At 39.5% G+C, this 15,186-nt stretch overlaps 1 protein-coding gene across 1 annotated transcript in view; it reads left to right on the plus strand.

Annotated features, from left to right (window-relative positions):
* The window catches only part of vwf (von Willebrand factor), a 38,775-nt gene that overhangs the window by 20,883 nt on the left and 2,706 nt on the right, over positions 1–15,186 (plus strand). The window contains exons 31-49 of the mRNA XM_042495659.1: positions 416–559; positions 1,062–1,205; positions 1,324–1,488; positions 1,662–1,708; positions 1,822–1,999; positions 2,204–2,445; positions 3,776–3,962; positions 4,087–4,428; positions 4,515–4,753; positions 7,901–8,003; positions 8,115–8,186; positions 9,250–9,354; positions 9,495–9,700; positions 9,798–9,947; positions 10,030–10,146; positions 10,801–10,981; positions 13,601–13,641; positions 13,743–13,859; positions 14,162–14,260. Of these exons, the coding sequence (XP_042351593.1) occupies positions 416–559; positions 1,062–1,205; positions 1,324–1,488; positions 1,662–1,708; positions 1,822–1,999; positions 2,204–2,445; positions 3,776–3,962; positions 4,087–4,428; positions 4,515–4,753; positions 7,901–8,003; positions 8,115–8,186; positions 9,250–9,354; positions 9,495–9,700; positions 9,798–9,947; positions 10,030–10,146; positions 10,801–10,981; positions 13,601–13,641; positions 13,743–13,859; positions 14,162–14,260 (2,879 nt within the window). The remainder of the gene's footprint in view (positions 1–415; positions 560–1,061; positions 1,206–1,323; positions 1,489–1,661; positions 1,709–1,821; positions 2,000–2,203; positions 2,446–3,775; positions 3,963–4,086; positions 4,429–4,514; positions 4,754–7,900; positions 8,004–8,114; positions 8,187–9,249; positions 9,355–9,494; positions 9,701–9,797; positions 9,948–10,029; positions 10,147–10,800; positions 10,982–13,600; positions 13,642–13,742; positions 13,860–14,161; positions 14,261–15,186) is intronic.

Here is a 15,186-nt window from a genome sequence, read left to right on the forward strand (position 1 = left end):
AACATTGCGATTTAAAAAAAGTTCCGTACAAACATGACACGAATAGCACGCCTGGGCACACGCATGCGTTTGAAGTTCTTGTATTAGACTTGAATTATATTGTACAAGTTGTGTAAGAGTTTGTAGGTGGATGTTTTGATGTAGTTTTACTGTTGTTAGATGTGGTCCCTTATCACAGCAGTTCATAAAGATTGATTGTCTTTTTAGATTCTCCGTTCACCATGAAGGCATGCTAGAAACACTGAGTTTTCTTCATGAATTTAAGGTAGCAAGAGCTAAATAATTGATATACAAATGGCTTTCTTGCAGGTAAAGTATATACAGTATATAGTACTAATGCTTATTCAAGTAACCAGACTGTAGATCCGTCTCCCCTGCATTTCTATTGTAATAGAACTCATGTTCATGTTCACAGGGCTTAATGGCACTCAGGTGAGTGTGGTTCAGTATGGAGAAACCAGCACATCAGAGATCACCTGGAAGAATGACCAGAGCAAATCTGACCTCCTGGACCTTGTGGAGAGCATCCCGAGCATGCACGCCACTGGCTCAGCACTAGGTAGTGAAGACCTAAATTAATGTATGCATACGTCAAAACAGACACCCCAGCCAGCACATAAACATTCCCACAACGTTTGGCTAACGTTACCTACAAGTTGCAAAAATGTTTTAACGATAATAACCATTTTAAGGATGTTTATAATTTAAATTATGTTCCTAAAAGGTTAAATGCTGACTAAGACATAACGTTATAACTGCGACATTCTGAAGATGCTTTCATGATGTTTCATGATGTTAAAATGTTCCCACAATGTTACATGAGAACAAAGGAAGAACATTTTCAAAGCATAATTCAGAACATGTTATTGAGGCCTGAGATTACAGACCTTTTTTTAAGAAAAATGTCATGTAATATATTTATATAGAATGTTACCTGAACTTTAAGAAGAACATTTTACGAACTAAAAGAAAACTTGCATTGGTTGCTTTGTAGTATTCTCAGAACATTTTTAGAACCAAAAATTGCTAGCTGGGACGCTCACTGTTCCTCCTGTCTGCAGGCTCTGCGCTGCGATTTGCGGTGCAGATGGCCATCTCACCACTCGGTGGGGGAAGAGTCGGTGTAGCCAAGGCTGTGGTGGTGCTGGTGACTGACAAATCAACTGACGTTGTCAAAGAAGCAGCTAACGAGGCACTGGCCGCAGGTAATGAAGTCACCACTGATTGACATGATTAACATGTCTTTCAGTTTGTTTGTTTCCATCTGCCATCTTCCCCTGTCACAGCTCTGACGTAGTTTCACTGATGAGTCTCTTCTTTCAGGTGTGTCAGTGTTCCCCATCGGGGTGGGACCAGGCTATGACAGGAGTGAGCTTGATGTGCTCGGTCACCATGGCAACCAAGACAACACTCTGCACTTAAACAGCATGGATCAATTACGGATGTTGCTGACTCTGGACCACAGTTACACAGAGAGAATCTGTAGAGGTGCTTACACAAACACACACACACACACACACACACACACACACACACACACACACACACACACATACAGTTCACGCTTGCCAAGAAATAAATCTGTTATTTAGTATATTTTTAATAATACATTACAATAATGTATCACATTGATTATTATGCTTATTTGCTTTGATTCTTAGCCGGGCCACCAGGACAGTGTGTTGATGATAATGGAAATGAGAGAAAGGTGAGTCATATCTGCTGACGTTGAATACAAAATAGAGCAGTACCACAACCTTTTACAGCCATTACAGCCATTACAGCATTACATGTTATGATTGGTCTGTTCATGTCTTTCAGCCTGGTGAGTCATGGCTGCTGGAGGACGGCTGTCACTCTCTCCTGTGCCACCCGAGTGGGGCAGTGACAGTACAAAACCATAAAGTCAGCTGTGACAGACTGGAGCCGCCAGCCTGCAGGGACAACATGCCACCTGTCAGAGCGGAGAAGGCGTGCGGCTGCCACTGGGAATGCCCTTGTATGTACATCAAAAGGATCAAATAGTTTCTGAAGTCTCTAGCATCACATTTAACCCTTCTATATTAAGTGCACATCATTTCCTACTTGGGCTTTTAACAATGAGTGCTGGAGATTCGCACTCCATTCTATTTATACTGACTGTTAACATGTTTCTGTCTCCTGTGCAAACACTCTCTTCCTCCTGCTTGGTGTGTGTTGACAGGCATGTGTATGGGAAGCTCTACCAATCATGTGGTGAGGTTTGACGGCTTGGCGCTCAGGCTGGATGGGGAGGGTTTGTGCTCCTACACACTTCTCACTGTCAGCAGAGGCATCAATGAAGGGTCAGAGGTCAAACTCCACACTGGGCCATGTCAAGACTCAGCGCATAACAATCAGGTCTGCATGAAAGCCATGGAGGTGACCCATGGACTGCATAAAGTGCTGCTGAAGGAGGATGTGACAGTAAGTTGTGTGTGGGGGTGGTCAGAATGATTCCCCCTGAAATTGATTATTATATTTTTATGAGAAGGCTTTTTGACTCACTCATTTTCCAGAATTGGGAAAAAAATATATTTTTATGGGTGTTTGATTTTCACTCTTCAATTAGGCTGGGGAAATTTGAACCTTGTAATGGGCCAACCTCCCTCAAGGATCAATGAATTAATTTAAAAAGATAGTTTATATTTTGGTATTGTGAAATGTTTTTTGTGAGTGTTTTTGGGTATTATTATTATTAGTTTCATGATTAGGGCTATGGGGAAAGCTGGATCACATGGATATGGGTGGTGACATTCATAATCTAGTGCCTAGTGAGTATTTGTCTTTCACCTGTGTTGCGTTAATAGCAGAGAGGGTGAATAGTTTGCCGTTTAATTGTTGACATCACTTTTCTTTGATCACTGTGATCATTTTGATTATAGGTTTGTGCATGTAACAAATAGGTTAATTTCTTTTCATTGATAAATTTACTTATTTTTGGATCTTAGTGAATTGGTTTCCTTGGCGTGTCACACAAAGGCCCTCATAAGTCTCTTAAAGACTTTATGTTTCCTTTAATCACTACACAAGCCTATTTTTTTAACAGCATACATAATGAGTGTCCGATACTAGACTATCATATCATCATAAGACATAAATAAATCATTCTTATTTAGTTTTGATTAGGAAAGCCTATGAAATTGACATGTTGTGGTTGAGTCAAATGCGATAGCAATATTATTTAATGAATCAATGAATCAATCAATCAATTAATCAATCAAACAACGAGAAATCTATCCAGTGCTTAAGCATCATTCCTGCCCTTTTGGAAACCAGGAAGTGAGACTGGAGTCCTTAGGATATAATTAACCCCTTTTATGTCTGATTAAATGATGTTTTTGTAGAAATCTGATGGAGCTGACATAAATCTGGGACAAAAACTAAAAGGGCCAGCATTTTCACACAAAAACAAATTCCAACTAAAAGTTGATCATAAAAGTAAATCTTTATACCTATGTTATCAGTCTGTACTCCAGGATTTAGATTTTGAAGGTTTTTAACACATATTTCAACTATTTGAAATTGTTTTCTGGAACAGGTTAAGTTTAGAGGTTAAAAAAATGAGAACAGATCAAAATACTTTCAAAATATCATATTTATTTCATATATTTAAATCCTGTAGAAATAATGTTTCACCTCAGAGATTGAATTAGTGTGCTGATGGGTTATAATTTTAAGTTTGTTTGTTTTTTTGTCTGACATGATTCGTCTCAATTCTCAAGGCTGGGTGTACTGACTGTGTTTGTTTGAGCAGGCAGTGATTGATCGGGAAGAACTTGCCTTGCCGTGGCGGCACGCTGGCCTGGAGCTGGTGCGTTATGGAGGAGTGATGCTGCAGCTGAAGTCAGACCATGGCTACGTCCTGACTTTCACTCCTCAGAGCAATGAGTTCACCATCATGCTGCTAAGCTCCACCACAGGCCACACTGCTGGACTCTGCGGTAACAGAGAGAAAGACCCATTAATTTAAATGTGTTTAATAAGCCATGTCTTTCTTTATTTGTTTCCACTGCATCACTCTCTCCTTCCTCTGAGCTCTGTTCTCTCTCTGAATCTTTCCTCCAGGTGCCTGCGGGGAGGAGAAGTTAAACATCCTAACTTTACGTAACGGCAGCTTGACTGCTGACAAGCCAGCCTTCGTCTCAGACTGGACTGTGGCTGTAGATGATAGTGTGTGTCTGCCAAAGAAGAGGGCAGTGTGTGCGCTGGGAGCAGCGATGGGATGTCAGGCCCTGCGTTCAGAGGTGTTTGAACCATGCCATGCGCACATTCCTGTCCAGGTGTTTCTCGCCAAGTGTGAAGAGCAGGCATGTGAGGAGTCAGATGTGTGTGAGCTCATTTCTGCCTACGCACGCCTCTGTCGACAGATAGGTGTGTGTGTCGACTGGAGGAAACCCCACCTCTGCCGTAAGTCAGTTTTTGATATGCAGATATGTGTCAGTTCACCCAGTCTGACCCTAAACCTAAACTTTAGCCTCATCTCTCTGTTGCAGCATTACAGTGTCCTGGCTCCATGGAGTATGATGCATGTCGGACAGGGTGTGTAGAGGACTGTGGTAGCATACAGACGTTGCCAGGCGACTGGTCGGTTGCCAGGGGTAACGAGTCGTCCTGTATGGACGCACCTACTGAAGGCTGTTTCTGTACTGGAGGGGCCGTTTTACATCACGGACGGTGTATATCACCAGAAGCATGCGGGCAGTGTGTTGACCAACGTGGACACACATATATGGTGAGACATGAGAGAAGAAGAGTGGAGACAAGAAAAATATGAGGGAATGATGCAAAACCTAAATCACCTTCTTAACTCTTTGTAAAGCTGAGCTCCTTGATTTACTTGTTTTAAAATCATGGAAATAAGGCAACGAGCGACTTGAAGGAGAATAAACCTCAACAATATATAAATTAATTAATAAATAAAATAGGAAATGACCCGAACAAAGTGCTTAATTAAAATAATAATAACATATATAAATAATAAATTTTTAATATTTTCATTTATTATAATTTTTATATATTTATTTTTTATCACGATATATAATATAATTTTCTTTATAATTTTCGACAAGGTTTTTTATTTTTTTTTAATATTTGTATTAAACCACCAGTCAAGTGAACAAACTCTCCTGAAGAAAGTACATTTTCCTTTTTATGAAACCCAGAACCGATCTGCATTTCAGGGATGCAATATTATATCAACTGGCCATTGGTATCAGCTTTAAAATGATAAACAATAAGTTTACATTAAAAATTAGAGTTTAAAAACCTCGGAGCACCACCCATTAAAATAGAAAGGTTGATAGCCCATTTTGCCTTATAAATTAATCTAGTCTCATAATTTGAAGTTTGCTACAGATTTTTTTTTCCAGGTGTACAGGGACCTGACATTATACACACACACACATCACAAGATCAAGTGTCTTTATAAATGAAAGGTTTTATTAAACTACTCACTACACAGCAAAAAACTACTCCTAAAAGACTACAAATGAATGAGTTTAAGAATAAGTATGGATAAATGATGAAACAGTGAATACAGCAAAGACACAAAAGTGAATAAAAAATGACTAAATGAACAACAAACTCATAAATGAAGCAACAATAAAAAAATGAGGGGATGAAAACCAGTGAGGAACTGAATTAGATGTGACATCTGGACTTGATCAGGTGCACTGAAATAGTGCAAGATGATCAAGCAGATGAAAAGTTAAGATTAAAGAAAAGTCAATGTCAAGCATCAATCAACAGCAGAGAGGCAACCTATCCCATAAAACATTGAAGGAAAAGATAAAGAAGAGGCCTGATCAGAGAATAACCCATAATTGTATTAATGGGAGATCCTAACCTAGGTCTAACACTTCTATTGTGTCCCTATCATTTAAGAGCATCAACCCCATAAAAGCACAGGAAAGATCGTTTCACCTTCCTCAGATGTCTCGATGCCGGGGAAACAGTTCACTCTGGAAAGTTACAGTGTGGCCTTTGTGAGGACACTGGATGGGCAGCTCGGTTACACGTGCGGTTTCAGTAGCTGGCCTCAGTCGGTTTGAACGTTGAAAACTCGGCTTGAGTTTGTTTCCTCCATCTCTCTCTCTCCATGAACAACTGACATCTTCTAACACCTCATGTGGCTGAGATAAGATCACGATGGCAGCTTATCAGGCTTCATCTCATTCGAAGTCTCTCTTTGTCTCAGTCTCTCTCGTGCAGTCTTCTGGTTCTAAATCGCCATTGAGATGACGTGTAGCATGGGCTGTTTCCAAAGTTCTCTCTTTCAAGGTAGATAAACAGCAGCTAACAACATTTTCGGGCTGCAGCACAAGCAGGCACCCCCCCCAACCCCAAAAGCCCCAAAGACCAAAAAGAGCTAAATAGACCCCAAAAGAGGGGTTATATCTCCTGGGTTATATCTCCTGTGACAAAGGGGTGTGGTGCTTGACCATCAAAGCAGGAAAAATACATTCCTCCCTTCAATCACTTCTACTGTTTTAACTGTCTAGATCTAATTTCTTCCTAAAGTGTTGCTGAAGTTCACTACAGGCCTTCAAATCTTCAATATTTGAAACCATGACGCTCTCCTCTGCTGATCGATACCAAACCCTTATGAGAAAACCAAATAATTCTTTCGCAGATCATTAACTAAGTAAAACAGTATTAACCACGCTTAACAAACATAACGAATATGTGTGAAGATCCTATTTGAATAAAGGTATACAAGTACTAGCATCAAACTATAACAAAGTATGAAAGTTCTAAATATGACCAAAGGTCGATCAACAAAATGTATGATTAGAAAATCACAAATTGCATGATTACAAAACAATATAGCATCCGTACACAGCAGTGTAAAGGAAGGATAATTAAGATACAGATAGAGGAGATGCATATCAAAATGCAAGTCTGTATTAAGAGTCTTTTCATTCAGTGTGTAGCATTGCTGCTGGCAGAGGGTTACCAAAGGTCACACCCCTCCACACAAACACAGGCACACGCACACGCACACACACACACACACATACACACACACACACACACACACACACACACACACACACACACACACACACACACACAAACACAGGCACAACTTGTGTTTGAGCATTTGGCCTCAAAATTGGCATGTAAGGAAAGTTCCAGTTCTGTAGGTATGAAACCTCCATACAACATTTCAAAGTATGTTTTACTTTGAATATGAAAGTCAGTCAGTGTGATCCTCTCTGACAGTCTGGAGATGTGCGGATGTGTGTCACGTGTTGGTTGTGCAACAAAAGCATAAATTGTCAGTTTCTATGATGTAGAGATCTCCTGATGTCTCATTGAGTCTTTACAGGAGCTCATTTGACAGCTCCTTGCCCCAGATGAGTTGTAAGTTAACTCAAGCTCTTGGTCAGGCAATAAAATCTGTTGTAATTTAGTTCTGCTTACAAGAGTCAGAAGTTCAACAAGGCAGTTAGGTCCATTAGCTGACCCCGAGGTTCATCTAAGGAATCTCCAAAATAAGTTTCAGTTTTGGGTAGGTTTTGAATATCTTCTTATCAAGAGTTGTCCTCACCATCCACTACACTTGTCACTTTTACTTATTTCTTGCAATTTGCAGGACATTTCATGTCAAGTTTCTAGTTGCCTTTTTTTCATGTTTTTGTAAGAAATCAAACCAACTTGCGCATGTTTGAAAATTTTAAATGTTTATGAAAGGCATGTGAATGCAGCACAAGAAAACTGATGCCAACCCACGTTGGGTTAATTAAAGTAACATGCTGTTCAAATTGGATGGGGCAATCTTTGAAGTGTTCATCATTGAAGTGTGCTGTGAGCTCCCTCTAGTGCTTATTTCTGATATAACCAATGAAAGTGAGCATGGTTTGATTTGTTTGTACAGTACATGCAGAGTTGGGTACCAGATGAGAACCCATGTTTGATTTGCATGTGTTTGGATCAACAACACATCAACTGCACTGCCCGGCCCTGCAATGATGTCAAAGGCAAGCACTTCTCATCTTACTACTACTACTAAAACCCTCAAATATTACCAGTGTTGCATTGTGGGTTCAGGTTTAACACCATATTAATTAATGATCTTTGTGCATGCACAGCTCCAGTGTGTGGACCTTGTCAGGTCCTGAGAGAAAAGAGAGAGTCTAAGTGCTGCCCAGAGTATGAGTGTGGTATGTACAACAACACTACATAGCATTACTACAATGTTTCTATTCAAAGAGCCAATATTACAGCAGCCTCATCACATAAGTAGGATGAAAGAAGAAGGAAGGAAGAAAAAAAAACTGTCAGTGCTATAATATGTGTTTGTATATGTATGCTGCTTTGTGAATTGCATACATTTTCTCTTTACTTTTAGTTGGTATTGCAGCTGTCCTTACAAAATATATACTGTTGCATGCAGTATGCACACAACCAGGACATACTACTTCATTATAGCACTACAACCTGAACTTTGACCTTTTTGCTCATAAATCTGCTCATTTGCTCATAAAACCTTGGATATAAAACAAAACGCCATTTGCAGAGCTCGACAGAGACATGGTCAACCTGGAGAGCTCTGCTGTTGTTGCTTTGCATTGTTTGTAGTATAGATAGATAGATAATAGACAGAATAGATTGTATAATATAGAATAGAATGTAATAGATAGATATCGGTATCAGCCCAACAAATCCAGTAGCGGTCAGGCTCTAATTACAATTCAACCTGTCATCAGTCTCTTGAATGCCCTGTCACCCGTTATTGTGGCTTCTCTTATCTGTTAAGAGCTATCATCTGTTTGCAGCTCAGTTGACAGTAGGTCACAGGACTGTAGGTCAGAGGAACCAGAAAACATGTTGGCTTGCATACTGCAAAATGCAACCAGATGCCGTAGAAAATCATTGGTATTACTACATGTGAAATACTATGCACTGGGACATACTAAATGTGTTTCTGGCATACTAAATAGTATGGTAGTATAAGTGTTGGAATGCACAGTAGGTCTGATTGGGATCTAGAGGAGATTTTGGAAAGTTAGTTCTGAATGCCAGAATATATTGGTCAATGTAATTTATTGCTATCGATAAATCAATAAACCTCTGCCACCTTTGTGCTGAAAAGCTCATGAAAAAAACATCTTCAATCATGAATTCAAATTTGGCTTTACATTTGTCAATGCTGTATGTATCAGGCATCTCAGAGTGTGTATTTTGCCAACCTGCAACAGACTGTCCCACTCTGTGACTTTTCAGTGTGTGATATGGTGACATGTGACCCGCCTGAAGTGCCCCGGTGTGAGGACGGTCAGGCTTTGGTTCTGAAAAACCCCGGGGAATGTCAACCTATACACGAGTGCGGTATGCCTTTTACATCTTCATCTCTGTGATGTTGGCGCTCCGCTTTTCTCTGGCACGTACTCACACGCAGACATGAAACAGAGCACAAACTTATGTGATCTCCTTCACGTTTCTCTTCATCTCTTTCCCCCTGTCAACAGTCTGCAAAAAAGAAGAATGTGCTCTTCAAACTCCCCCCGCTTGTCCTACACATCGCCGACTGTCAGTGAAAAACACAAAGTGCTGCGATGTGTTTGAGTGTGTGTGCAACTGCCAGAACTTCACACACACTTGCCCTGCCGGATTCATCACGTCCTCCTCTACTAACGACTGTGGCTGCACAGAAACCAGCTGCCTTCCAGATAAGGTGAGTGCGTGTTTGGATGCAAATTAAATGCATCAGTTTCCTTTTATGTTGTCACTGTACAAATTATCTGGTGTTATCATTCTGTGTGTCTCTCCAGGTGTGTGTGGTTGGTGGTGTGGTTCACCCAGTGGGGAGTGAATGGGAGGAAGGATGCAAAAAGTGCAGCTGCTCCCAGCTCCAGGACAAAGACACATCACTGCACACTGCTCAGTGTGCGCCGCCTGTGTGTGATCGAACCTGCCCTCTGGTGAGACACGCGAACACCAAACATACACATTAAATTATGCTTCCATAATCATTCATTCTTATGTATTTATTATATATTTCAGGGCTCCACATACACTCCATCAACAGCGGAGTGCTGTGGGAAGTGCACACCGACCAGCTGCATGGAGTCAGAGGGGGAGATGCGAGGGGACACTCTGTTTGGGCAAAGCCTCAGACGGGTATGTTTGTATGTTTCCTATAATTGTCAATAGCACTCATAAAGGTGTGATGTGTAGAATTTCATACCACCATAAAACTTCCCAAGTTGATTACTTACAGTAAGACATTTTGTTTTGTTTTGTTTTGTTTTGTTTTTTTTATATTACAAGTTTCCTCTTTAATTGTATGTTTGCATATGTATGGTCATAATTCAAATGAAAAGTCCAAATAGAAAATTATAAGAGATAAAATTATTATTTACCACAAAATTCAGGCCATAATTAAACTGAAAAAGACAAAGGAATGCTGACATTGTCCAACTAAATATACACTAATTTGCAGAACAAAATCTGAACACTGGATAAAGCCGGGCGTAAACACATTTGACACATTAGAGTCAAGTCAAGGGAAGAAAAAACTGTCAAATATAAACCCTCAGAATATAGACAGGAATAAAAATGGAAAGTCATATTAAGAAAAGCGATTTTAAAGATATTTATTGTAAAACTCCATACATTTTTAGACAAAAGATAAGACATAGGCTAAAAATTTAAACATCAAATATCACCTTAAAACCTCCCAAGGTGATAACTTGTTTTAAGGCAAATATTTGCCTGTACTTCAAGTTTTCTGAAATTTTATGTTAAATCTCTAATCTCTGTGTCTGTTGATAGGTGGGAGAGGTATGGCAGTCTCCACATGATAAATGTGTGTTACATCGGTGTGTGAAAGTGAGAGATGAGGTGTACATCTCTGCAACAAACGTTAGCTGCTCTGCTCTGGACACTCCATCCTGCCCACTGGGAACCGAGTTACGCTGTGACACCCAGGACTGCTGCCCCCGCTGCCACTGCGGTAAACACACATTCACACCCAGGTCAACACAAAAAAACAGAGAAACAGCCACAGTAATCTGTACTGCAGGGCGACATAATGAATGAGAAGACTGCCTTTCAACTAGCAGGCATGATTTTAAATGCCTGAAGAAACCAGTGCAAATTTGTTTGATTTCTTTCAAAATCATAGGGAGATGGCAATATTGACAGGGAATGGTAAAAAGGAAATGAGCAAGGCATTAATAAAAAGTTCCAAGGAAATTACACGAAAATTAGTCAAACAAACAACAAAATGAACAAACAAATCAAAATTTGTAAATCTGTGGGACAGTTTTTGTTAAATTGCTTGTTGCCTTTTTAAAGTTTAAATGCTTGTGAAAGACATCTGAAGGCAGTACAAGGAAACTGATGTTACTCCTTTCAGTCATATGATACACACTTTGTGTACTGAGTCGCAGCTGCACTGTGTGTCCAGCAGATGACTCTGTCACACTGGTATCATACCAGAGCCACCTCACCTGACCTTACACAGCCAGGAGTTTAAAGTGGAAATACATTTTTTCTTTTAACTTATCATTATGAGGTAAATGCTGCACAATGTTATTGTTGTATAATAATAACACCTTGATCACTGGCTTACTAATGGTCAACCTAGGCTTTATACCCCAGCTCTCAGCCAGTCAACTTTTAGAACGGAAGAAGCCTTTTGGAGAAGTGAAACGTCTTTAAGACACCTCAGCAAGTCCAGTTGTCCAGTCCAGGTGGTTGCTGACATGTGGCTGAATGAGACCCCAGAGGCTTTATAGCAGTAATGGGCAATGTCCTGCCTGCGGCCCGACATTGGCCCTCGAGTAATAATATCTGGCCCGCCAGATTATTTTCATAATATGATTTTTTTTTTTAATACAACATTGGACTGACAGTCCCACAAATGGACTATATATATATCCAAATAGAGACAGCACCTGGTGCTGAAATAGTGACATGGGATGTGTAGTATGAAAAAATAGCAGCAGGTCATTCCCACCTTATTTTGCTTATGTGACTGTGGGCCACAGTGCCATGCTTGTGAACAGGAACAAAGGTCATTGAGTTAATTTTGTGAAAAACAGTGTAGAAAAAGCAGAATCTGACATAAATGACACAATGATGCAACTATCACTATGACGAATAGCTCATTACTATAAAAATACAGACTACATAGATTACCGAAAATTCGACAGCGTGTCTATGCGGGGAGTAGCGGACCTCGCAGAAAGGGGCACCTGTTTCACAGAGGCAATGATACCATCCATTGACTTGCCGTCTAATATTATAATCTTTAGACGTAGCGACAGCTGCACTGCAGATAATACACACCGGCTTTGCATTTAGGAAACCAGGTAGGATGAAGCATACTTGTCTTTCCATTCTTAGATGAATGCCTTATTTTCACTGTCAGCTTTTCTCTTTAGACTTTTCGATAGTGACATTTTCTCTTGCTATAGCAGGTTAATGTTTAGCTAACTTCACTCTGGCATACATGGATTAAAGAGTTAAAATTCTAAAAATTAATGAATGTTTGATATTTATGATTTGGATTGATATTGATTAAAGGCAAACTTAATGAAAGCAGAAAAATCATAATGTATAATATTTTTATAGCCTGATCTTGAAAGCGCATTTTGTGTGCAAAACTGTAGTATTAGTAGTGTTAGTATTTGACACTGCATACAAAAATAATAATGTACAAAAATCAATGCTAATCACTGACACATCCCAGGCTGGTATAAACAAAAAATATTAATTCACTTAGCATGTAGTATATTGAAAATAATTCATGTTGTTTAGTTTTGTTTTTTTTTTCAACAACCTGGCATTTAAAGGGTTAAAAATTTTGAAAATGAATGACTATTTGATATTTATGATTAGGACTTATGTTGGTTAGAAAAAACGAAAAATAAGGAGAAAAAATAAGTGCATTTTATGTGCAGAGTGATATGAGTGTGTGTAATAATAAGGCGGGCCCCAAGGGCTAATAATAAGCCGACCAAGTGAAAACAGAGACAGACTTATCAATGGCAGCAACTTAAATGAGTTATACAGGCTAGACCAATCTTCCCAAAAATCTGAGGAAATGAAGACAGAGACTTTTACAAGTTGTCCCATTGTTTTTTTTTTTAATTTATCAAGGGAACCAGAGTGATGCTAACCTCTGGATGGCCTACAAGAAAAAAAAAACTCATCACTGTAGCACTCCATAAGCCCCTCACAATGCAATTCTGTCTGCTACAGATCGCCCCAGAAAATGAAGGTGTACAAACAAAGTGCGTCAACCATAGCACAGGGAGAGATTAGCGCTTTTCTTTTCGCTGTTAGTTGTAAGTAAATTTTTGCAGTTACATCCCCAGTATTCACGGATAGTAGAACAACAAGAGTAACTAACTAAGTAAGAAAACAACATGTAGCATGTTCTTTGTTGTGGATTGTTGCAAGGCTCTAAGGAAAACATAAAGCCATCAGGTTGTCCTTGCAACAGCAGTGCCAACAATAATACCACATGAAACACTAAAGGCGGAAAGTTGAAAAATGTAATGTTTCATCTTTAATGTATTGTTAAATGAATGGCAATGACATTATTTGTGCTTTTTCTCCACAGCTCCAATGAATGCCTGTGTCCTCAACAACACTGTGATAGGAGTAAGTTGTGCATGAAAGCAACACTCTTCTTTTATATTGGATCATTTTGAACAGTTCCTTCAATGCTTTGTGTGTGTGTGTGTGTGTGTGTGTGTGTACAGGCAGGAGAGAGACTGATGGTTGATGTGTGTACACACTGTGAGTGTATGGTGGAGGACGGTGCCGTGAGGAAATACAGACTGTCCTGCAGGAGAATCAGCTGTCCCACATGCCCTATGGTAAACAGCATTAGTTTTATTGTCACCATTATCATTTGTCATCATTATCACCATCATGACTAACCAATACATTTAGTCATTTTCATCAGACATTTTCTAATCCATTTACCACATTCGTCCTTGCTCATCATTAAATTGCGGCCACATCATTTTCCATCATTCCCTCTATTCACAGAGGTAAATAATGAATTAGTAATTTGCACAAAAGGATCTAGGCAAATGTATGTCTTTATGTTTACAATAATGTTCTCCTGATGTCTACCTATATCGACTAACATGCACGATAACCACAATGTTTTCAGGGATACACTCTGCAGAAGGAGGAAGATGCTTGCTGTGGTCGATGTGTTCCCACTGCCTGCTTCATGCAAAGGCCAGACGGAAAACTCATCAGTGTGCAGGTAGGTGCTTTGCTTTGCTCATGAAGCCTGCCACACAAAGAATGCAGACAGACACAATCACACAGACTCATTTTCCATTACAAGGAAACACAGCATTATACTGTACTTTACTGCACTGTACTGTACTATGCTATGCTGTTCTGTGCTTTGCTCGGATACACTCTGCTAAACTACATTATACTGCACTGTACTATACTATAATATACTATACTATGCTAGGTTAGCATACTAATACTGTACTCTAATCTACTATGCTTTACTATGCTACACTATTCTACTGTATATTGTAATATACTATACTATATACTGTGTTATACTGTACCATTCTATTGACACTATGTGAGGGTATACCATACTATATTGATTTGCTACACGATACTGTACTGAGCTATAATATACTATACTACATTAAATGATGTTATATTATGTTATATTGTATTATACTGTCAAGTCACATCAAGCCAAGTCAATTTTATTTATAAAGCCCATTATCACAAAACACGCTTTGCCTCAGAGGGCATCACAGCATACAACATCCCTCTGTCCTTAGACCCTCACATCATCTAAGGAAAAACTCCTGAAAAAGAACCCCTGTAACGGAGGAAAAAAGAAAAACAAAGAAACCTCAGGAAGAGCGGCAGAGGATGATGAGAGATCCCTCTTTCAGGACAGACAGACGTGCAATAGATGCCGTAAATAACAACTGAATAACAATTATGATGAAAAAGAAAGAGAAAGAGAGAGGGGAAGAGAGTGGGAGAGATGCACCCCAATAATGGAAACAAACGCGTGTTAAATTACAATAATGATAGGTGTGAAATTACTAAATGCACTCTATGATAATATTGTGGGTGTTGATAAGAGTCCCATGCCTATATTGATAGTGGAGGTGTGGTTCATAATAATGGCAGTGGAAGGTTGCGTCA

The sequence above is a fragment of the Plectropomus leopardus genome, chromosome 11 (assembly GCF_008729295.1).
Source record: "Plectropomus leopardus isolate mb chromosome 11, YSFRI_Pleo_2.0, whole genome shotgun sequence".
Classification (NCBI taxonomy): Eukaryota; Metazoa; Chordata; class Actinopteri; order Perciformes; family Serranidae; genus Plectropomus; species Plectropomus leopardus.